Source organism: Nestor notabilis, unplaced genomic scaffold (genome assembly GCF_000696875.1).
Source record: "Nestor notabilis isolate BGI_N333 unplaced genomic scaffold, ASM69687v1 scaffold27446, whole genome shotgun sequence".
NCBI lineage: Eukaryota > Metazoa > Chordata > Aves > Psittaciformes > Psittacidae > Nestor > Nestor notabilis.
In genome coordinates, this window is record NW_009932957.1 from 5606 (window position 1) to 31416 (window position 25811).

A 25811-nucleotide genomic window follows, 5' to 3' on the forward strand; every position below is an offset into this window, starting at 1 on the left:
TCCTCCCGCCCCACGGAGAGAGCTCTAGAACCGACACAAGAGAACAGAACAAAACCAAACCACTGGGCATAATTACACGTCTGCCTCTATGTCAGTGGCGTTTCTCCAGATATACTTGTGTGATGACAGATCTCAGTGTATAGAAAATGTGAGTTTCTCCACACAGAAGTAAACTTTTCTTTAAGCTATGCATATTTTCCTGAAAATTTCCTGATGGGCAGTCAGGACTGAGCTTCTTGGCATCAGTGCAGCCCGTGACTCTCAGTTATGGCTGTTGCATCATATGCAAAAATCAGGCTTTTTTTTTTTTCTTCAATATATAAAATAACCTGCTCATTTACATCCAGTTTAGGACTGGGTTAATCTTCTATGAATCTGCATATCCAACACTTTTGCACCTGTGCCAAAAGTAGTTGTTTCTTTCACATCTATTGAATTAGACTTGAGAGTTCTCCCACCCACCCTGGCCCTTAAAAAATGCCAAATCTTGATGGTCACTTGGACAGTTGAAAGCTCTTAGGTTAGAAAAGGCCAACCCATTTTCATCACGTGAATCTACTCGAGGATTAACGTCTAGAGGTCATTTAGGAAAGCTACGAGCTGCCCCACCTTATAAAACCAGCTGTACAATAGGCATCTTGAAGTATTACAAAAAAATCAGGTAAGAAAAAATGAACAAGCCGAGTTCACGGTATAGAAAGTTAAAGGAAATGGCTAAAACCAGACAGTAATAGCTATAAAAGGCACAACTTCCCTTTTCCGATATACACTTGTAAACGTTCCTCAGGTTACACATGCAGGAACCAAACGCTACCTTAAAAAATAAATCCAAAACACTTGACTAAAAAAAAAAACCCAAAAAAAAAAAAAAAAAAAAGCCTAGAAAATTGTCTCAGCCAACTGCAGCAACTCATCCACCAGCACAGTGTCCGGAGCACCCAGCCTGGCCCTGCTGGCTCCGACGCATCCAGGGATGTTGCATGAGGGGAGAGAGAGAATTTCTGACCAACACCATTCCTTTTCCTTGCCCTTCTCCCCACTCCTTTCCCAATGTGAGCAATCCGCCGCTCCTCCAGCCTAACTCTTGGCCCTCTGTAAACCACATGTAGTGCATAATTACAAAAGAAACACCGCTGCAAGGACACAACCAACAAGGTCTGTAGGGTTTTTTCTTTACAAAAAAAAAAGCTATCATTTGACGTTTTCTTAAGGCAACCCTTTTGTATTAAGGCAGTCACTTCTGATGAAATAAGAGCTTCTTGATATTTCCATTTGAATATTTTGGTATCTGATTGCTGATGATTTCTGCCAACATTTCTGGGAACTCAATACTCATGGATTTATCCAAAAATGTCTGGAAGCAAAAGCTCAGAAGATTTTCAACCACCTACAAGTGATAAAGCAAAGAATTACTTTCATACGAATATGTACAGAAGAACTATTAACCCACATCCTTCCTCCCTCCCCTCCTCTGCCTCCGCAGCAAGGCCCAGGCCAGCACCCGCCTGGGTGCTAATTACCCTCAGTTTAATTAGCAAGCCCTGTAATTGGTGTTCTAATAGAAAACAACAGCTCGTGCAAGGTCTTTACAAATCCTGAAAAGGTTTCATCTTGTTCACATTCCAGCACATAAAGAACCTATGGACAAGCTCAAGAAGATCTTTCCAGGTGCTTGGTAAAGCAACAAGAAAGACAAAATAATGTTGGGATCTCAAAGTTTCCTTTGCCTTATCCAGCTCCAACACTATTTTGTACCATCTGCACATTTTAGAGTACATGCCACAAAAGGAGGCAGCCTGAATTCTGAAATTCCTTGCAAAATTAGACTGCTACTCGGCTAAAAATAGCACTGATGCATTATTTTAATGCAGTTTCAAGCAATTCCATAGATTCTTGAATAGTTGGTCTCTGAGATAATTCTGTTTTTAAACTCCCCATCTCTGCTGCTGCTGAAAAATCACTGACAACTTCCCAGTTCCTCCATTCGAAAGCCACATAATTTTTAAAAACTAAAGCTTTTAAAATTTAAAGATTGAAAAAATGAAAATACAGAAAATTATATCAATGACAAAATTAATTGCTGTTGAGTCCACTGCAAAAGTAGACTGAAAGTACCACGTTCAGCTCCTCCAAAGAACCTTTAGTTGGGGTAGGGGAGCACGACTGTCTCCTCCCTGACCTCCTGAGGCTTATCCCTTTAAATAAAGGAAGGATAGAGGAGATTATTGTCATATCCCCAAACTCAACCATCTGGAAGGTCTGCAGCGTTCATTTCACAACTTACATCATGCATAGAGTCCAGCAGTTTAGTCAGTTGATAGAACCGCTGCCAGTTCTGGCTCGAATTCCCTTCTCTCTTCACTATGGCCTTTCCCAGCTCCTTAATGTATGTCATACGGATTTCTTCAAATAAAGATTGACTCTTCAGGCCTTCCTTAGGAACTGAAACATTGATACAAACCTTTAAGACATTATACATCTACGAACTGTGCCATGATTTAACTTCTCTTACATCAGTTACACAAAAATGGCTTAAAGCAAGGACAGATGAAAGACAAGGAAAGCGTGTGGAAACCGAGATGGACGGATGAGCAGTTGAACCAATGGCATCGCGCTGCTGGAAGTGAAAATAGACATCCCAAAGGTAACCCAACAAGAAACAGAAGGAAGAGAACTGGACCATGGAAGCAATAGCACTGGGCTCTGGAAGTGCTTTCATGAAGACCCACCAGGGCTGGAGCTCCCGTGTTCTCAATGTCTGGGGAAACGTGACATTAGGCAGATTCCATCAAAACTCCGCATGCAGAGGGAGGAGCAGGGGCAGGATCACGGGCAGGATCATGGGATGGCTTGGCTCAGAACGGATCTTGAAAGATCATCTGGTTCCAGACCTCCTGACGTGGATCAAGTAACGCGTCCAGGCAAGGCAGTAACAGAGAGACTGGACAACAACCTGGCTGCCCAAGCCAGGGAGGACTCGGGCCTCGGGCAGAGCTTCTTGGAATAGGGATGGGACACTGTGACAGCACCAGACAGATGAGGAGCTGTGGGTTAGGAACCCAAAGCGTGGGGACTGAGGCGCGTATTCAGACTGAAATCCATGTTAAGTCCCTGTACCTATGTTCTCCTACTGGGATGGTCCTTCTAAAGGCCAAGGACTAGTAAACAGATGAGGATAAATCAAGCATATGAACTCCCATGGTCCTTAAGATGCTTGATTTGAAGTGTTTGGTTTCCTTGGTGAAGTGGATGGAAAAAGCTGAAGATACAGAGCTGAGACAAAGCTGACTGAAAGCAAGACAGGAGGAAAGAGGCCTCTAAACCACACTCCCTTCCTTACAAAATCCAACCCTCACTACGCTGTCAGCATCTGTGAGATGTGGAAGTATTTTGTCTGCCTTGTCTACACAGGAGAAGACAACACGAACTGTTGCTTCAGTGATTTAAATGAAAAGGTCTTTGTGCTACGTCTACATGTGAGCGGTGCCTAGACCTTGTGGGATTCCTGTTTTACTCCTCCTCTCTCTTCTCTTGGAAAACTTAACACAGAAACACAATAAACATAAATTAAGATTGTGAAGTCATGGATTAAAAAGCTGTACAAATTTCAGCTACTCAGTTTTCAGAGGTTCCACAACATTCCACTCACACAATGTATGTACTCAGAAAGAAATGTGGAAACGTATTGTCTTCCACTGCAAACATAACAAAGAGGCCTTCTGCTGGTTAACACCAGGGCTGCCACTCTTCACTTGTGAATGGGCTTAACTGTACGAGTGCTGCCTCTTCACCATTCCTGCCATGGAAATTCCTTTAAGGAAATTTCCAATTGCTGTAAGGAAAGTTGGCCTACACCACATCCAAACACTTGAGGAATTTTTGGGAGAGATTTCAGAAACTGCTTTAAATCTGCAGTTTCGGGGAAGTTTCAAGTTCCTACAAAGCCCACAGCAGCGCGGAGCCAAGAGTTCCATCTGAAAGGAGCCCTTGTCCCAGTTCTGGGCTTGGCAGGCAAGGATGTGCCAGCCCTGCCAGGGCAACGAGGGGATGGCACGGGAAGGAACTGGTCACGGCAGCACTGAGCTGGGCCCACCACGCTGGGCTGCAGGAGCCTCCTGCTTCCACTGGGAAAAGGACAACGCTACCACATTGTCATAGAATCATGGGATGGTTTGTGTTGGAAGGGACTTTAAGGCTCCTCCAGTTCCAACCCCCTGCCCCGGGCAGGGACACCTTCCACTAGAGCAGGTTGCTCCAAGCCCCTGTGTCCAACCTGGCTTCATCTGTCCTCATCTATTTGTAAGAACTAATGCTATTATTCAGTGGAAATACAAAAGATAGGGAATGTTTGAACCCTCAGTGTACTGAACTGTTCAAACTTTGAAAAACATTTACTTTTCCACATGCAGCAGTAACTCTGCTGAACTACTTGGCCAGTCTGTGATTTAAATACTTTCTGAAGAATTTTAAATAGCAATTCTGAGTTAGGCCCCTCTGTTGGAGCTTTGATCACAATCCACAATATCTTAGCATGAATGTCTGGTATCTGCTAAGAGCAGAACTTCCTTTACTTACCCTACACAGTCAGGTGCCAAGATGCACATTTTGACTTTTATTTGGTAACAGATACTTAACACCACTTTAAACTACATATGTGCACGCAGAGCACTGGCAGGTTAAACTTACATTGCTCCCATAGGTATTTAACTATTCACTTACTTGTAGAGAGGAGAAGCAACGTTTTCATGCAGAGATACTCTTCGTATGAGACTTGAAGCCGTGACAGCTCTCGGGCAACCATGAGCATATGTTTGCACTGTTCATACATACATGGTAGATTCATTCTCTGCCTGAGAAATAAAAGCATAAGAATTAGTTTTATGTCTAGGTATCTGAAAAGTTCTACATCCAAGTTCTTCCACGCTTCATTCAAGAGCAGCAGGGGTTGTAGAGGCAAATGATAAGGCAGTACGTGACCTGTCTCACAGCAGAATTATGCTGGTTTTTAACCTAGTGAACACATTCAGGGTGATTGCCTTGGTCACCACATACAAACACTGGCCTAGAACTGCAGTGTGAGGGAAGCATGACGTATGAAATCCCAGTGCCACAAAGGAAGCCTGTCTTTACCAAGGACTGCTCAGTAAGCTCTGTTATCAACAGCCAACACAACAGTTCAGTGCAAACTTCACTTAAAAATCCAGTTTGGTCACTACCTGACGAAGTTCTTGAGGTTTGGCAGTCCCCAAGTATTTAATCTGTGTAAAGAAGCATGACGGAGATACTGTACGAGATAATGGACAATCTCATACTGGAGATAAGATTATTCTTGTTGCTTCAGAACTTTTGAGAAGCCCACCTAGATTTAACACATATTTGCTCACTAGTGATGACATCAACTTTCCACAACTTCTCAGTTTTTCAAGTGACTTTCTACTTCTCACATCCTTTACAGTCTTAAAGCAATGCCTTGTATTGCAATTACAGGTCACTACCTTTGTACTGCAGTATGGTTCCTATCCACAAACGGGAAGATGTATCAACAATCAAAGGAAAATCTTTGTTAATGAGCTGTCACCTCTTCTAAGACATCACCTATTCAGTATTACAATCTAAACAATTACACAGACAAAACTGAATCCCAGTGTAAGCAAAGAGTAAGATTTGGGTGTGAAACTGCACCAGTTCCACACTGCTCCCATTTTCCAGTTCTTCCTTCCTTAGTCCTGCAAAAGCAACATATGATGTGCCCTCACAAGCATCCTAAGAAACCCTGTGTGAAATCAAGAACGTCACCTAAGAATAACAGGAATTCAGATGGGCTTTGAAAGTCAGAGAGAACTACAAGCTATCAAAACTGTACTAAACCCCAATGAAGAACAAGTCTAAACCCCACCGTTCCCAAATGCATGCTTTTGGGCAATTCCTTCTGGATGTAACAGGACTATACGTGGCACAGCCTCATACCCAAACAGTACCAAGAGCTATACAGGTGATGTACACCAACACACATACCACATACACCAGCCTACAAACACTGGCATGACGTTGGACTTCAACAGTCAAGAAGTAACAGTGAGAACTCAAAGTGCACATGAAGTTAAGTTGCACGACACAGGAGTAAGCGTAAGATGTCCAGTTGTGGGATGTTTCTCAGGGCACTTGACACAAAGCCACTATTTGGCCATTTGGCAAGTTTTCTCCTAACCCCTCTGGGCTGTATCAAAGGGCATCTGACATATTTCAAATTGAGTAATTTAAACACATTCTGTGACAGGGCTCAGCAGTTTTCCTCATGTAAAACTATTACCATTTCTGGGCAGAAGGTTAAAATAAACATTATGAAATGGGTCAGCCTGTCATTTCTTTCTCTGTGCTGTAAATGCAATCACATCCGCGAGCCTGAGAATCTATCTGCAGACACGGATTTTTGGCAATACCAAGGCTCTGCACATGGCAGCTCTCCAAACCCCAGAGCACAGCACAGCCCCCTCCCTTCCGCTGGTGCGAGGGCACATGGAGCTCTGCACCATGCCCCGGCGGGCAGCGCACCCAGGCTGTGTTAGGGCAAGAGGGAAGCTGATTCACTGCATAGTCCTTAATGCTGGCGAATGCTCTGGGAAGAGGTCCCAGACATTCCCCTCACGGATCTCCTGGCCAGAGTGCACCCGTGATCTCAGCTGCCACCAGCTGAGGACCTGCACAAAGGCATGGACCAAAGACCTGGCCGAGAGCAGGGTCTGGGGCTCTGTGCTTCCTTCTGGCTGCTCTGGCACCCTCCCTGCAGAGGACATTTAGCAAGGTTACCAATTAATTTACCCACACATAAACCAGATACTTCAACTAGATACTACGCTTAGCTGATTAAAAGCAGTATTATAGTCAGTGATGACATGAGACATGATTTCTTCCTAGCAGAACCTACCTACAGAACCATACTGACCTGGGGGAGCCTTCACGTAAAGCTCTGGTAACAATCAGGGCTGGCAATCCAGGGAAGCTGCCTGACTCCACAACAGCTCAGGAGGCAGAGCTGGAGTTGTGGCCGGTGAGTACTGGGTGACACTGGCCCATCGCAGCAGTTCAAAGCTTTTGCTTTTATTCCCACTCACATAAATTGAGATTTAAACAGCTAACGGCAATTTATCACTTCTGAAGTGATCCTGCGCAGTGACTAAATCCAGTCTGATCTGAATCACCTTCTTGTTTTGTAAGTATCTAATACTCCTCTGCTTTTGTAACCAGGAGTGAGCGGAGCACTAGCTGTAAGCCTGAGCTCCATGAAAGCCCATGTAACATACACGGGATGTACACATACATGCTGTGTGGGATGCATGTTGATGGTAAAAGCATGTGATGATTTTCAACACTGCTGTGAGTCACTCAGTTCAGCAAAGTCTATAAAAGAATAAAAAAGCCAGTAAACAAGATGCTGCTGTTCTGAAAAACAGATGATACAGAGTCCACAGAATGAGTTCCAAAAGAATGTTCAGAAAAAATTCTGGGAATAAGAGAACTCATGAAACATTGGTTATAAAACTGGAATCACTTGATATTTTCTTTCTATTCAAATAACACCAATTCAGAAAATCTGTATGGCACAGAATGACAAAGGAAACCAAGGATCTGACCTCAAATCTAAGACAATAAGAGCTCAGATGGTGAGCACGCACACAGAGTCAAAATCCTAAGACACAGGACTGCCAAGAGCTTCTTCCTAAAGCTGGGCAGCAATTAAATGGCATTTGCTACTTGATGAACACTCTGTGCATTAGTTACTGCTGTTTGCTGTTATTTCATTTGCCTGTGACATGACCAGAGGCCTCGAGCTGATGTAGTAATAGTACCAGTTCCAACAACAGCATGTTTTGAATCACAAACTGCAGAAACAGTTGGACGATACTGCAAAAGCACAGGTTTATACAACCTCCAGACACTAAATGATGCTCTGAAGCCAAAGATTTATTAAGCTGCCAAACTTTTCAACAACTTGAATTGAGTTTTGTGTGTGTATGTGCATAAAAACACATATATTATGTATAAGACTGCCAGCTAGTACATACTGCCATCAAAGAATCATTTTTCTTGTTTTGAAATGTAAAACGATGAGCTCCCTGAACAGCCACACACTAACCCACTGAAGTGTATTATTTCTACCCAGAAATGAAGCACAGAAATGTAAATCTAAAATATTTTCCAAAGCCTTAAAATAACTTAAAATGCATTTTTGCCCCTCCCTTGCCCTTATAACCCGACCTACCCAACCCTGTAAGACATATTTAACCTAGAATAGCCAATGTGATAAACATTATTCAGCTATATTGGATGATTCCCACCCCCCCAAATAAATGACTGGAGTACAGACATATAAATGGAATATCCAGTAAGTATTCAATTTTTAGGAGTAGCCTGGACAAATGACCAGGCTGCCAGCTTGAGACTTGAGAAGAACAGAGTTTAATTCTCTTTCCCACCCCAGGCTGCATCGATGATACTTGGAAAATTCAATTATGGAGGAATCTCCAGTGGTACTAATGCCGAGTGGCCTTCACCACCACAGCAAAGCTACCTGAGCACGCAGCAAAACAACCCACTAATTTCTGGGAAGCTTTTTGTGCATTCATGGTAAGATGTTTATAAATGCCAAGGATCTGTTAGCTGAAAATGTAGCATGACAAACCTCTCAACGGGTTAGACTGGTTCTTATGTACAGCCCAGTTACACACAGTAGCCTGAAAAGTGTCGACATGAGCTCGTGGATCTTGCTACTCCATCTAAGTAAATAGTAACTACAAAGGAATACAAAAGACAGGTTTGGTGCAAGGATAAATGCATGGAAGAGTGATGTTGCTCAGATGCTTGAGCAGATACACGCATCTAAAGAAAGTCTTATTATCCCCATAAAGAACTCAAGTATTTTGTGGTTACATTAATTTGAATAATGTGCTTATAAGATGATTGTCTGTTCTATTTCTTCATTTACATTGTACCCAACAACACCTACACTTTCCTTATGACCCTTCCGAGGGTGAATTTTCTCTTGGCCCAGAGGAGCTGTGGCTGCCCCCTCCCTGGCAGTGTTCAAGGCCAGCTTGGACACAGGGGCTTGGAGCAACCTGCTCTAGTGGAAGGTGTCCCTGCCCGTGGCAGGGGTTGGAACTGGAGGAGCTTTAAGGTCCCTTCCAACCCAAACCAGTCGAGGATTCTATGATTTGTTTATAAGTAAAATCAAAGGGATTTAAGGGGTGAAAAGTAGGCTAAATATATTTTTAAGATCATACTGAGATTCAAATATGTGCAATTCCATATACGCATCGAGATGTTTATCACAGCATAATGTGATACATACAGTTTTGTTTGATGTGTAAACTCAAGTTACGCAACAGAATTGAAAACCCATCCATGTGAATATTTGCCACTGTTTTGTAAGGCTCAAATGATACAAGTCTGCCTGAGGGGCTCATGGGAGGCTTGGAAGTTCCTGCCAACTCCTCAACTTGTTTGTACTTCCATTTAAGAAAAACCAGTACATCATCAATCTAAAGGCTCTGGGGCTTGGAGATAAGGACCTCCTGGAGTTACTGCATTCGAATGCAGTATGGGTAAAGATTCACGATTTTGTTCTAGTCTTTCACTGAAATAAGGCTTTGAAAGTGCAATTACTGATACGGAGCCAAACTCTTAGTTACAAATGAAAAATGTTCATCTAAAGAACAGACCTGTAGAAATGTCATTTGCAGATCTCAAAAATTACAAGTTTGAACAACTCACATCTCTTTATCTGCATGCACAAACCTGAAACTACTGAACAGGAAGCCAAAATCTGATGCAGACAGCTTCAGTTAACTGTAAAATTGACCTTGATCCTAGATTTCAGACAATCAAAATGGAGGTTTCAATTCTGTTTCACAAACAACACTACAGAGCGTAGAAACAATTTAATTTCTTTTTCCAAATGGATCATTAAGATGGAGAAAAACAAAACAAAAACACCACAACAAACCAAACAACAGAAGAACGTAAACCCCATCCCTGGCGGCGTTCACGGCCAGGTTGGACACAGGGGCTTGGAGCAACTTGCTCTAGTGGAAGGTGTCCCTGCCCGGGGCAGGGGTTGGAGCTGGAGGAGTTTTAAGGTCCCTTCCAATTCAAACAAGTCTGTGGTGATGATTCTGTGAACTTATGACTCTACCTTGGACACGTTTCTAGCATACCTCAAACATTCAGTGAGTTTTAAGGGGGGTGGTGGTGGGGTGGTGGGTGAGTGTGGGAGGGAGTTGTTTGGGTGAAAGATCACCGAGATGCACATCAGAAAGTAGCACTTTCTTGGGGATATCACATACTGCAGAACTATTGTTTGAATGACGCATTAAGCAGAGAGATCAGACACCTCTGACCACTAAAACCCAAGTGCATTTTTCCCTTGATGCCATGACGTCCCTCTTGTCACACCCAACCCTTCAGTATCGGCAACACTTCCGCAGCAGCACAGCCCCTCTGGCGTTCCCTGTGCTTCAGAAGCCTCTTGTAACTCATGTAGTTTCATCTATCATTCAGTATTTGTCACGTTTAGCTCAGGGGTGGCTGTATTTTATTGATGAATGGTACATAAAAAGTTACGACCAGGGAGTTTTATGGGGAACCTGTAGCACACTGGAGAAGAAATGGCAATTCTCTCAGTCTACATATTTTATTGAAAACAAATGTCACTTTGATAAACAATTTATGTACCGAAACTGAGAATTAATATTTAGTACAACAGGATGGCAGTAAAAGTGCTGGGTACCAACGCACAGGCAGCTGTAAAGCTGCGTGGTTCTGACCCACTGCTAAAACAGCAGGAGAGCCCTGACTTAAAGCAAATCAGATGTTACTGCGCTTGTCAGTGACAACATCAGTTATGTCAGTTCCACCACACAGAGACTGCTTTACTCCAGAGCCGTAATTCTAAGAACTTCAACAAACACCAGCACACAGATGGGCCCTCACCTGGCATCTGCTCACCACCTCTCTAAGAAAACTGTTATTGTAAAAACATGCTGACAGTTTATAAACGCTCTGGCAAAGCGTTACATTGAAATAAAAAAGGAATAAATAAATAAACACGAAAAAGGAGTAGTCTGAAATGTAACAGTTTTCTAAACAGAGAAAAGATTTGGGAGCTCTGATTCTGAAGTGCAACAGGAACACAAATATTAAGACTGCTGTCTCAGAGCGTGCCAAAAGGATGAGTGTTGCCCCCATTTTAGAGACACAAAACAGAGACATGAACAAAACCTTGTCACTTGAATCAGTTTTTAAACCACTGTCAGTGAAACTGTGATGCTAAGAAAAGGTTTTGACTGTATGTGTAATTGTATTGACTCGTTTTAGCTCCCACAAATGGCAAATCCATAGTGGCAGCATCACCTCGGAAGGAACCTGCAGGTGGGTCAACTGGCTTTGCATGGCTCTGGCCAGCAACCTCGAAGATTCACACACAATTTCCAGCAACTAATTCCAAGCAGAGACAGAACCTCTTGGTAAGGTTTAAAAACATGGAATCATCGGAGGGGCAAGGCTGAGAGATCACTCAGGTTTGTTACACTCTGGGAAGAAGCAGCTTTTTAAAATCAGAGCTGAAGGACACAAATGCTAAAATGTCTCCAAAGTAAATGGCAGGAGAGTGTGACAGTCCATTCAGACTGATCCTGAATCCATCCCTGCAGGAGAGGGGATAGACAGTGTTTGCTCTCCAGACTGGAGGCAGAAAGGCATCACCATCACCTAACCCATTCTGCTGCTACACCTTTGAAATATACGCGAAGTAATACGCGGATGCATATTCCTGTGCAAAATGTTTATCCCCACTGCATCTCCAATAAAGCCTGCTGCCCCTCACCTGAGCAATCCCGAATTCCCTTTTTCCCTCCTCTACAACACAGAATTACTGCACAGCACGGATTTGAGAAATGCAAGGGAAACTGATGCGCAGTGCAAGAAAAAAGATGTCCAAAGATTCTAAAAAATTCAACTCTTCTTGAAACGTGCTAACAAAGTTCAACAATAAAACACAAATCAGACAAGTTTTTCCATTTGTAACCTTGTCTTTCTAGCCAGATTTTAATCAGGTTCAGATACAAATGTTTAACTGATGAAGAATGCTGTGAACCTGGCAGGACCATCACTTTCATACAATAAAGATACTGAACACCATGCAATCTGCCAGACTTCGCTCTCCATCGCAGAAAGCTTCAGCTATGTGGTCTCTGATACAATGAGTTATTATAATGCCTGGTGCAGGAACAGTCACAATATGGGATATTTTAGTACAAACACCTCCCACAAAAACTTGATACAGATACACCTAATATCCAAACCACCTTCTTGCATTTGACTTATTTAAAAATGTTAAGCAAGCTCCTAAACCAAAACCACCTTGCAAATGACAGATTGATCTGTGATCTCTGCAGGAATTGCTACCCAGTGCGAACTCTAGAAGCACTGTGTCAGGTCTTACTTACTCGTTAATAATCAGGTCTGGGGCAAAGCACAGGAGATTCCCATTTGATTGTTTGTATGATCTCCATCCTAAGGCAAAAGCCATTAGGAACATCCATGAATACTGCAGAAGGGTCATTTGGTCATCCAGATGTAAGTTTCGGAAACCTGGAAAATAGGAATAGGTGTGAGAGTAAAGAAGAAGAAATAAACTCCCGTGACTTGGAAAAGGACTGTGGTTACCATCCATACAGCTCCTGACTTACCAACATAGGCTACCACTTTTAAAAGGGTATTTCTGTACCTGCAATAACAGCCTTTCCTGCCATATTATGACCATCTGAGTCAGTCACGTATTTTAGATGAGATTTTTGGTGGAAGAAAAGAAGAAATTGAGAACAGTAAGAGGCTGCTTAGGAGAAAGTTCTTGCTGGACAAAAAAAGTGCATTTTAAAAGGGGTGCAAAATTTCAGTGGTGTTTTCCAGCTACTGAGGTTACATCCAGACACTCAGCACACCATTAAGGAGTCCTCTGCCTGTGCAAAATTTTGCAGATGTAGAACTTAAGCGTTTAAGGACTAGTTACGTCTTCTGGACAGTGGCAATACGCATGAGACCTGGAAGGTTTCAGTTGAAAGCTCCTATATCACTCAACCTTGCACTGGTTTGAATGTGTGACTGTCAACTGCACAAAACATACCTAACAGAAAAACAGGCAAGAGAAAGCAACAGCAAGAGCAACTCTTGAACTCTGCATTATACTGTAAATTCACCATCTACCAAAGCACATGCACACCGTGAGTCCTGGGCTCTTACAACCGTGATATTAGTTACGTTCTGGATGGACAGAGTACCAGATGGGTACTCTGATATGTACTACAGGTAGTAAAAGGGGATGTAATATATAAAATTAACCAGAATATATGTGTGCTGATCTGGAACCCATGGGCAGTTAGCTGGATTACAAAAGCCAACAACTATATTTCACATACACTATAATTCATTGCGCCATCTTCCAAAAATCACAGTATTTTTGACTTTTGTAAGTGCAGCCCACTAGGCACTAAGAGGTTTAATGTCAATTTTTGTTCTTCTTCAACAATTCTACACTGAACTTACAAAATATGTATTGCATTGGTTACCATCAGTAACTGCTTCTAATCTTACACTGCAGCATGAGCAGAGCCAATTAATCAGTGAGGAAATGTGTAAAATCTCAAAACTGGTCCCTTAAATAGTCTTAAAATGTAGACAGCTTTTAATGTGCAGCACTAGTTCCTATTAGATCCTGCCTACATTTAGCAAGACACGTTTGTGCCATACTGAATCATCATTAAAGTCTAAATTCAGTTGATTTTATTTAATTTTATTAAGCATCTGACATCTAAAGAGCTCAAAGCAGCACTGCTGCCTGAAGATGTGCCAATGGATGGCACACAGTAGTTTAATATATAAAAAAACCTGGTATGTCTAACCAAGAACAGCTTCTGCTTTTGGAGACAGCATCAAGTACAATTTACTACTTCTAAAACAGAGGCAAAGTGTTTCAAAGTTATTTCATGATTTTGAAATCCCAGCTAAAGGGTTTGGCAGGCAGTGCTGGCTCACTGCTAGCATGCCTGAAGGTGTACAACAGCAGCAGTATATACAAATTAAATACTCATGAAGAACCACCTTAACAAACGAAAAAAGCAGATAAAAAGGGACAGGAATAGTTCCTATTAGTGTGATTATTAAAAAGAAGGTTGGCATTTACATTCAGAGCATATGTTCCAACCTGAAGGGTTTCTCTAATTAGGGAAACTGTTCGAAGAGATGATGAACACAGAACTGTTGTATAAAAACAGCATCTAAATCTGTATTTGTGAGTACCAGATGGTCTCCTAAAGACTCGTCCCAGAAGAAAGTGCATGCGTGTGAACTTCTCCTAATGCAGGCTAACTCACCACAATCCCCCACTGCAGAAAAGCCCTGAAGGACACACAAATCCCTCTATTCCCAGCTCTGCTGGACATGTATATTTGAATTTACCAGCCTTTCTTCCCTACGGTTAATTTATTTCCCCTGCCTCAAAGGAGACACCATTATGACTCATGAATTCCATTATTGGGCTTTTTTTTTTGGCAGCCCTGCTAAGTGATGTTATTCTTGGGCACCATCCGCATTACGGAGATGGTTATGCTGGGGTTTCGAAAGCAGGTAGTTAATGGTATCGAGCAGAAGTGGAAGGGAGAAAAACACTAGTCTTCGTTCTGTCAGGAATAAATAAAGAGACCCTCAGCTTCACCTTCAGCCCTGGCCTATCCCAAGAGTGTACCATGGGATGGCATGTGCCACGTCCAAGGCCAGGATCTGACATCACTACTTCTCCGAGGCACTTGCTAAGTGTGTCTTAAGGTGGGAGCCAAAACAGCCGCAGACCTTCCCCGTTTCCCTGGTGACAGTCAGCTTAATCGTGTGGCTACAGTGCTTGAGAGACAATGAATGTCCTGACTTCCACCCTGGAACTGGACACTCGAATGCCTATTCCCAGTCAACAAAAGCCTACAGTTACGGTGAGGGGCAGTAAAAAAAGAACCATCCATGATGCAGATCCAGACCAGCCAGTACAACACCACCAGTGTGTCTACACGGGGTGTGAACTCTTGCAGGGACGGTGACTCTAGCCCTGCCCTGGGCAGCCTGTTCCAATGCCTGAGCACCCTCTGGGCAAGGAATTGTTCCTCAGCTCCATCTAAACCTCCCCTGGTGCAGCTTGAGGCCATTTCCTCTTGTCCCACCCCTTGTTCCTTGGGAGCAGAGACCAGCCCCCTCCTGGCTCCATCCTCCTGTCAGGCAGTTGCAGAGAGCGATCAGGTCCCCCCTGAGCCTTCTCTTCTCCACACTAAACCCCCCAGGTCCCTCAGCCCTTCCCCATCACACTTGTGCTCCAGGCCCTGCTCCAGCTCCGGTGCCCTTCTCTGGCCCTGCTCCAGCACCTCAATGTCTCTCTTGCAGTGAGGGGCCCAGAACTGACACAGGATTCGAGGTGCAGCCTCACGAGTGCCCAGCGCAGGAGGAAATGTATTTGTGTGTTACCTGGTATTGCCTTCGCCCACTTCACTGCAGCCACAACCTGCCGCCCTCCCAGCATGTTGAGAGTGGAGAGGATGCGCCAGCTGGAGTCAGGCAGTGTGCTGTCGTAGCCCGAGTACAGCACCTCCGGCTCAATCACCTCCAACAGAGACACCAGGGTTGGGGTCAGCTGTGGCAGCGACGCGGGGACAACGCTCTTGTTTCCAGGCGTTTCCGAAGCATCCCGTGCTCCCGCTGCACCCGCCTGCTGGATTCCTTTTATCTTCTTCTTGGTTTTTCGAGCTAGGGAAGTTTTGGTAAGGCACAGGTTAGCTCATGGAAAGTCACTGCACAGCAATAAAAAGAGCACAGAGGAAATGCTGCTGCCACTCTCTTGCAATTGCACATCAGGCAATCGAAACTTCTAAACCACCTCTTCATAAGGCTGTAAATCATTTTACATTAACTCTAATTAAACTTCCTGTGAAAATAAGTTTTGTCACATAAATGTGATGTCTCAGTGAAAGTCACATTTATGTCCATGTTTCAAAAAGTTAAACAACATCTGCAGGCATCATCAAGGCTTATCCTTAAAGACAAGCCCTGATCCTACAATTTCTATCATGAATTTGTCAAATATCAGTGAAACGCCCTGTGACAGCACGACACCCATCTGGAGGTGTTTGCAGGACTGTGCACCTTGTAAGTGCCTTAAAGTATTAGGTATAGAAACCACACAGAAGAAAGGAAAAAATGTATGTATTTAATGGGTAAGAAGTTACTCAATGTCTCAAGCCAGGGAAACCAGTGTTTTTTCAGTGCTGGGCAGGAGCAGATTCTTCTCTTGCCAGCTCTCTTGCATGTAAATTATTGCTGTGTAATTAAACCATAAAACTCACTCGCCAAATAAATAAACCATCACACAGAGATGTTAACTGTAAACTACAGAAAGTTGAAGAAACAATTTTATTAGTGTATTGTCAATAACGGGATCTCCTACTTGGCTGTGAGCAATCCTGGGTGTATCCGCTACCCTGAGCGTGCTGTGAACACAGACCAGGATGAATCCCAGTTCTCTTTCTGTGCCTCAATCAGTTAATTGGTTTCTGTTCTGGAACTTCTGAGACCAGTCAGTCGCACACAGAAGCATCATGTCATGCGGCTTCGCAAAGTTTCTACTGACCTATTCAAAATCTCCAATCATCAGAAACGCCCCAACTCTGTAGCTTAAAAACATCTCAAATCCCTGTCCTGAGCCCATTTCTCCCACTATCCAGGACAGGGACTTCAAAACTAACTGGTAAAGACACAAAATTCTCCATGGGCCTTGTATAAATCGCATTTTCCCAAAGGCCACGACTGCCAAGACTGACATAGGGGAACAGCAACAGTTACTTCCTTGAAGCAAAATGCTTCTCGTTGGTCTCATCAGATTTTTAAACGGCTGCTCCAGAATCCTTTCTACATTCTGGCATTTTTTGCCTCAATATCCTTGTTCCCAAAAGCAAACAAACAGCTTTGACTTAAATTTCCAGGCACATGCCTTCAGCTTAATGCAGACACCTGGTATGGAGTATTTCCAGCCCCGAAAGTCTGCTGAAATGATAATCAAATGAAATCTATCTGATAAGACAAAGTATTATGCAAGAATTTTTATTAGGCTAATAGACCTGACTTAGATATCTAATTGTAACTCACAAAAGAAGGAAGTTGAGATAATGTGTTACTTTACAGTTTATTTTCAGATATAACACCACCACACATTTAAAACCAGGTCCTTAGGGCAAATCACAGAAGATTAATCCCTACAGAGAAATTCGCCATGGGAATGAAAGCATCCAAGATTTTCTGTGAAACACCCCCACCATGGTGCTGGAGATCAGACACAGAGACCATGCACCTCACTTCTAAAATGGGGCTTACGATGACAAACCCACAGCAGGCACAGGGCAGGGCAATGAGTCTGGGTAGAAAGGAGAAGAGAATAAACTCAAAATGAAGATGGCAGAGCAAACCCATAAACTGCCAACAGTTTAACTATAAATTGCAGTCTGAAAGGCCAAAGACAATTAAGAGATGACTTTTTACAGGCATAAAACCTAACAATAAATCTTGTCTTCAAACACATCAGAAAGAGGACGGGTGCCAAGGAATACCCAGGGTCAATTAACGAGGGAAGTAGAAATAAGAATTCAAAGAAACAGAAGCTGCAGTACAAAATACCATTATTCTCTGTGTAAATCTCTGGTACCTGCAAGCTTGATAGTTGTATGTTCTTCCAGTCCCCTACACCCAAGACCCTATGCAATAGAAATAAGCACATTCCAGGAAAGGTTGATAAGTAGGGCCAGAGGTATGACTGATGAGAAAACAGACCATAAGAGAAAGTGGTCAAGTAGCATGTTTCTAATGCAGAAGGAACCACTTTTGTCTCAGCACAAGAGCAGGTCAGAATTAAAACACTGCGTGGTAGATTTTGTGTATGTATTTAGTTATTTACAAGTAAGTTAGCCTTCTACCCGACACCTAACTGTGAAACTCACCGCAGGTGTTCGAAACCAAGAGCTATTCCCAATGTGCCTGAACAGATTCCTGGAAGAAGCCTACCAGCAAGCAGGGGCAAGCGCAAGGGCCGTGCTGGGAGAATCTGATCTCTCACCATTCCTTAACTGGTTTGCTGATAACTATTATTTATGCACTGAGGATACATCTGATGACTGGCCAAAAAGAAATTACTGTCGAAAAAGTATGCCCGTTTAATTAGCTTTGAAATACCAATAATTCCTGAACAGTGACCCTGAAACAGACAAGGCGAAAGGAACTTCTCTTTAGTTTCTTCTGCGCTTTATGCTGCCTTCCAGGGTTTTTTTTCCTGAGAGTTCTTCTGGAATTACAACCAAATCACCATCTGTTCAGCTCTGTCCAATAAATCCTTGTTTTCATGCTTGTTTTTCACTGTTTCACACTATCTTGGGTTCTTCCATTTCTGTGTTGCCGAGTTTCTAGATCCTTTTCCCTCTCAGTCACAAAAGCTCTGCTCTGCCTTTTCCAACAACTTATGTAACGACATCCACCCTCCAAAAAGTCAGTGTTCTGTGGGATCCTCTGTGCCAGAATTCAGGCACACAAACTATAGCTGGAAGGGCTCCAGACTTCATGTGGAAAAGTGGCAAGTATCAGACGTCATTCAACTTCCATTTTCTCCAGTGAAGAAAGGAACTCAAAGAACTCGTCCTAGAGCCCAAGAGAGCTCTGTTGGGGTCTGCTTTAAAATGAATTCCCATAAACTGATGCTTACCATTGGAATGGAAGGGCTTACTTTTGGAGTAATATACATTATAAAGTGCTTTGAAAGGAATGGAAGGGCTTACTTTTGGAGTAACATACATTATAAAGTGCTTTGTTCATATAGATAAATGAATCTACATGAAGATATATGAAAATTCTCTATATTTTTATATATATGTATCATATATATAATATAGATATATGAATCTATAGACATGAATATCTGTATTTTGAAAACAACTATGGTGAGAAAAAATAGAAACAACTCTTAAACTAAAATGTATTCTTTTCCACCTCAAAATAAAAATTATATGTATCTTCCATCTCTTTAACATAATTCACCACTTAGACTCTACCAAAGGATATTATCACTGACTGAATGAAGCTCTATTCACATCTATCCCACAAATACATTTCTGACATTTTTATTTTATCTGACAACTTTGATTATACCAGTATAACCATGATAACTCTGCTGTTAAGAACTGTATTAATCTCTGCAGCTCAATGAAAAATATCAAGAATAAAACATAGCTGACACTAATAAAAATGTTTTATGCCACTTTACAACTGCTACTAAATCTCTAGTTGATGGTCTTCAGTTTCTCATAAGCCATTCAGGACTTGGCAGAGAACAAATACATTTAAATTTATTTATTTAGTCTATCTTTTCTAGAGAGATTTAAGAAGGGTCCCCAGCATGAACAAAACCGCTTCTCTTCTGTCTGACTATCTAGGACCCATCCAAGTTAGGTCTGTGGCTCTGGGCTTTCCCTCTCCGCCATGGTTTTGGTGCCAGGTTACTCTCCTGCGGCAGGACAAGCCGGCATCACGCTTTCCTACAGGTGATCTCCCGGAGTTCTGCTGTCTCACAGTCAGTGAAAAGGCACCAAGATGTATGTGCTGACAGGAATGAAAAATAACCCTGCTCTGCGGGTATGACTCACTTCTGCTGAACAGCCCGAGAGCGAGCAGCTGAGTGCGAGAGGAAAGGACAGGAGAAACGGCAGCGCTGAAACCTCCTGCTTTTCATTAAACTCCTCACACACGCCATAAACCCCAGTACTTTTAACATGTTAAAGTGCTGCTCAGGTAATTGCCTCATAAGCAGCATCACATTTTTATTGTCTAAGACTCAAACATAAGAATGGGATTTGAGCATAAGGTACCTTCGAGGTTCATTCCCGCCTGGAGACACTTGCGGTAGCGGCACGCTGGGCAGTTTTTCCTCCGAATTTTGTCGATGATGCAGTCATTCCTCCCAGCACACAGGTAGTTGTGCTGCCCTGTTCACAAGCACACGGAAAGAACCATCAGCTCAGAGCAGCACAGGAAGGCATTCCGTCTCTCTCGGTAATGTTAAACAGCTGGGGACTACAGAACAACTTTACTTATTGTATCCCATTTCTTGCCAAAATAACATCAGTACCCATATGATTTCATGCATCTATACGCCAAACATATTTCTCATATTTAGCCACCAAAGCCAATAATTTTAGGTAGAAATCCTGTTTTCTATTTGTTAACATCAGGCAAATTCTGTTCTTAAATCCATTTTTCTCTTACTTCCACATCCTCACCTCCCATCTTGCACAGCGATATTGTTTCCAATTTCCCTAAACAGTTCCACAAAAGATGTAAACAGCGCTCATGACCACATTTTGGAAGTGTACACGTAGCCATTTCTACAGACACACAGACCAAGCTTGCAGCATTTTCAAAGTCATGAGGCCTCCTCTTTGTTTAAGTTAAGAGTCTGAGCTGGGCAAACCAAGTTCTCTGACATTTCCATGGATTCACAGCTCAGAGGAAAACTGACCCCGGAAACACGGCAAAGCTTGAACTACACAAATTAAACTGTATTTCTTAGCTGATGAGAGCGGGGCAACAGGGGAGGAGTATCTATTCTTAATTTTTTAAGTCGTATGAATAAATGTTTCAACAGAACTTACGTAGAGAAAGGTATTACTGAAAGATACATCCTTCTCTCACACACAGATCAAGAAACATGTTGCTTTAGAGGGTGCAAAGCTGCAGCCTAGGCTGTTCACTGTATTTCAAAGTCCTGATAGTATAATATTGTAAGGAACAGGCATGTTTTCCCAATACTGAGTTATCAACAATGGAGTCTGAGAGTCTTCTCACAGAAGAGCTTGGTGAAGGGATTTGTTTCAAGTCAGCTGTGAAACTGATGGGTAGGCAGAGTCCATTACTATGGCTTTAGTTAGCCTTCTCCAGGGAAGTGTTTCAAGTTGACATTCCAAGGAAGCACTCGATGTCTTTATGAATGACCCCCCTTCCCTTTTCCTGCGAAGAAGAGGAACCCTTCCTGACCCTTGTGTAATCTTTGTGTTTAAGACAAGTCAGAAAATAGACCCATGATTCACGATTCTGTTTCCTATTTGCATACTTGTACATACAGAACATACACACGCATGTGAAATACAAACCAATGACTGTCACGCTGCAGTCAAACGGAGACTGCAATTTCGTGTCTCACAAGATGTTCAATGAGACCACGCTTCACACAGTCAATGCAGTTGCTTCGGGGGTGAATTTCCCGAGCTGTTCCATTTTTCTCCTAACAAAGAGCTTCATCTCTGTGAAGGTGCTGTTTGGTTTCTTGTATTTACTACTTGCCTATTCTTGCCTTTTTTTTTTTAGGTGAAAGCTACACTATTTCTTTGTATTACATCTATTAAAGCCTTCTTGTCACACGAAGGCTTTGTGGGAAAATAAAGGGAAGTTGATGCCACTTTCTGCTCTGTGTCTGGCTGCTGCCCAGATAACAAACAGGCCAGCTGCAAGAAGGAATTATCTTTACTGCTCAAAACCCAGACACTTCACTGGTAAAAACTGGCAGTGAGCAACTGGAGGTGCTTCCAAGGGTACTTACAGGAGACAGGGGCATTTTACAGCGGCTGGACACTCTTCAGAGTTGCACCAGTCAGTGCCAGGGGCTCTGAAGCCCTGCGAGACTGAACGAGTCTTTGCACATTTGAGCACGATGGCGTATAAAAGGTTAGAAACTGCCGGCTTTGGAAGATGGAATTAGAAATGCTGAAGAAGAAGGATGATCTGGAGCACAGCAGGAGGCAGAGGTGTTGGGAAGCCGAAGGGAAGGGAAGGTGTGAGGATGTGAAGCAAGGCGAGGAAGCGGAGGTGGGGAGGATCGCGGTTGTTGGGGAGCGAACGGGGCTGCTTCTGGGATGAAGGCTCTGAACCACCACAAAAATAAGAACTAGAACAAGATGGCTTTGGCCACCTGGGGCTCCTGAACACAGCCCGTTTGCATGAAGAGCTGCATATAAATATACAGCTGACATCCCACCTTCAACCTTCCTCTTCTCTGGTTCTACTCTTTGCTGAAAGAAATACACTATATTGATTTTCTAAATACTGGTACTTTCAGTTTCTGTGACTGTTTCTGTCACAGCACACGTGTGTAGACAAAGGTACAAAACAGGGTTTCACGCTAAAGGCTGGATGACCAGTGTGCAGAGCCAGCTTGATGTATGTACCGACAGGTGCCTGGCAGCTATTAGTAAAAAGGATATTGCAGAAACAAATTCCTTTTACATATGTTCCTAATAAGAAAAATGCCTGTAAGAGACAAAGCAAATTATTTGTTCCTTAAAGTGAATTCTAGAGCTAACAGATCCTGGAATGGCTCCTGAAAACATGTACAGTATCATGCCAGGTTGGACAGGGCTTGGAGAAACCTGGTCTAGTGGAAGGTGTCCCTGCGCATAGCAGGGGGTTGCAACTGGAGGAGCTTTAACGTCCTTCCAATACAAACCAGTCTGGGATTCTGTGATTTAATCAGAAGGATTAAGGTTGGGATAATCTATGAAACAATTAAAAATGAAAGCAGAGGTAAGCCTTGAGGAATTGATTGCAGTTTCTCAGCTACAAGCCTTCTTCCATTTTTAACGTTAATTCAGCTGATATAAGATGTAGCAAGTTGCATCACTGATCAAAAAGAATCACTGGGTTGATTTCTTCATGTATTGGTACTTCTGTGATTTGTTTAAGGATGTGCAAAACCAAGGCTATGATGTATACCCAGTTGCCATACTCCTGAGGGATACCCAGTGACCTATTTCCATTAAGGATACAGATGACTATTTGCTTCAGCTAAAGAGCCTGGCTCTAAATAGGAGCGCAACTTCACACAGGACCAGCTGGGAGTCACGGTGAGCCCACGCAGCCCAGTGCCCTGCACTGGAGCTCATACTGTCTCCTGTTACCCTCCAGGAACAGGCTCTGCCTCCCACAGAACTGCCATCCCTTCCCCTGGTGACTAGCAACAACTGCGATAAGAAGTCAACGCTTCCGATCCCTCCAAGAGGCTCTGCACCTCCACACAGCTCCCTGCTGCATCCAGTGGGCTGGGAACTGGGAGGAAGTGCTGCTCCTGAAGGACTGAACCGTGGCTCGTCTTTGTCAACACAACCTGGTCTCCAGTGAAACCCAGCGTGTGAAATCACCAGCAGAAAACGAGTGTCTGATTCACTTCCAAGTCCCCAGTAACGCTGCATGAAGGAGGCACGGGACAGGAACGCCTGGAAGGCTGTAACCGAGAACGGCGCCACTTCACGAGGCAGGAACTGCGACCAGAGACACTGCGAATGTGCTCAGTATGTAATTACACTGTTCTGCACCTCTCTGACACTGAAGTGAATAGTGCCTGAGGTACAACCCAGCGTCATCGCGCTGCCCCAAACTCACAATTACTTATCCTGCAGTACACACGACAGACACACCATTAGCTTTCCATCATCTCTGTTTTCCAGAATTATTTTCTTCCTGTGATTAGCCAGAAATCTCAATAACCCAAAGCCACACACATGCTCCTGTTACCTCGTTACCCCTGCAAATAACATGCATGGACATGTATGTAATTTAACCAATACTGCTCACAGCAGAAACTGAGAAACTACCGTAACCTCACATACAACAGACGCATCAAGTTTCACGTCCAGTTTTACACACAAACCAGCTAACATCGAATGTGAAACTCACAAACTCGACAGATCTAATCACACAGACAGATATCTGTATATAAACAGGGCAAATAAACAAAAACAACAGTGAAAGAAAACGACAGAAACAAAAAGCCAAGACAACAAAACATCCTTTTACTCTGTGAGTGAATGGGAGCATTTTATAAATGTAAATGGAATCTATGCTTCAGATGATACACCATTATCAATGTTATTTACTATGAAAAGATCAGTGATATAATGGATGGGATTTTCCAGCAGGATCCTAGCAAAAGCACGGATTCCAGTCAGATTAAGTAGACTGGTTTGGGATGTGGATTTCCTACTTTTAAACAGGAAATTCCTCACGCCATGTCTTACCTTCCACAGCTCTCTTGAAGAACACTTTGCAGCTGCCACAAGTAAGAACCCCATAATGACACCCCGAGGCCTCGTCAGAGCAGACAAGACAGAGCTTGGGAGGTGGTCCCGTAGTTGCTGAGGTTGTGGATGGAGAAGAGCTTACATCTGATCTCATTCCAGGGCTACAGGGAAAAAAAGGCATAGAAATACTTTAAATTAAGATCTATGGGATACTGGCAAACGTAATACTCCTAACTGCAAGAAACGGATTGCCTTTAACCTCAGATATCCCAGCTCTGCACACAGACTCTGAAAGAGTTAAACACTGACTTCTGTAAAGCAGAAGGGAAGCTGTATGGATTTTTCACGGCCTATTTGACTAGGTCAGGATTTCTTGCCTTACACGTTTCTGAAGCCAAGTTTCTTGCACAATTACCCTAACCTTTAAAATTGACTCTTAAAACACGCTCGTATTCCATACTGTTTTCATTACTGTCACATTCCCTGCAGCCTGCATGGAGTTCTACAAGAGCTTCATTTCCAGTATCATCACAGAGTTTTCTATTGGGATATTATTACCAAAGAAGCTGTGCAAATTAAGCCATACATGGGTATAAATCCACAGCAATAAATGATCATTTCACCCCAGCACTTTGGAAAAGAACATGTATTCCTAGTTTCTGGATCTGGTTTTCCTATGTAAACACAGGCCATCTCCAACCGAAGCGCTGTTGCAACCACCTTCGAGCTGCTTCTAATGGTAAGGGCTGAACCAGCAGAACCAGCGGTGGTTGTGAAGTTCAGAGCCTGATCCTCTGCAGCGCATGTGAGAGACAGCCCAGACCTGCTGAGGGCTGCCTCTGGTAAGGCCCATCTTGTTGGTTTTATTTGCACCATTTTAAACTGCCACTTCTACAGGGTATGCTGCAAGTGATTTTCACAGAGAATTCTGTCCAACACGGTTCCAGCCATTTCCAGATGAAGCTAGAAAATAACACCTTTTTTTAAGACTTTGGTGCCTTCACTCGGAAGCTCTCCAGAACATCCACGTTCCCCGATGTGGGCTGAACATTTGCATGTGGGCTGGCTTCTGCATGGAAAATTCCTTTTCCTTTCCTCAAGAAAGTCTGAGCAGATTTGGTTACACATTTAAAAAACCAAACCCATAGTTCTCCAACATTCACAAAACCCTTAGAACTCCAGCCCAAACGAAACCACTCCTGTCCCTGGTGTGCTGGCTCTGACCAACAGGGAGTGAGATAATAAAAACAAGAGTGGGAATCTTACCACTTGAATACAGAGGGATAAAAGTCAAACCAAAATAGACGTGCCAGTGAAGCCCACACCTTGACAAATATGGAACCAGAGGGCAGAGAAAAGGGAAAATTACTTGTGTTAGGGGAAATAAAGGGACAGTACAGGCACGTAGAGACCTACGGTACATATGGACCACCCTAAAAGACAAGAAGCTGGTGTGAGTTAGGGGAGAAGGTGACCCATGCCTGAGCTAGAGTAGAGAGAGCTCAGCAGAGAAGTGAAAACCAGACAAGATCATAGCAACAGCCCGAACATGCTGGAATAGCCGCGGGAAGGAGGACAGAAGTGTTACGATGAGAGCACGGGTGGTGTGAAGGCTTCAGC

The 25811-nt window shown here is 43.2% G+C and overlaps 1 protein-coding gene across 1 annotated transcript; it reads right to left on the minus strand.

Annotated features, from left to right (window-relative positions):
- Positions 1 to 749: 749 nt before the first annotated feature.
- PGR (progesterone receptor) lies at positions 750 to 24352 on the minus strand (the record flags this gene model as incomplete). Its single annotated transcript, XM_010016639.1, has 7 exons — positions 750 to 1387; positions 2285 to 2442; positions 4720 to 4850; positions 12504 to 12648; positions 15559 to 15837; positions 19992 to 20108; positions 24189 to 24352. Coding segments are annotated over 7 exons (1147 nt in total), but the record flags the coding sequence as incomplete, so codon positions are not given.
- Between the last annotated feature and the right edge of the window lie 1459 nt (positions 24353 to 25811).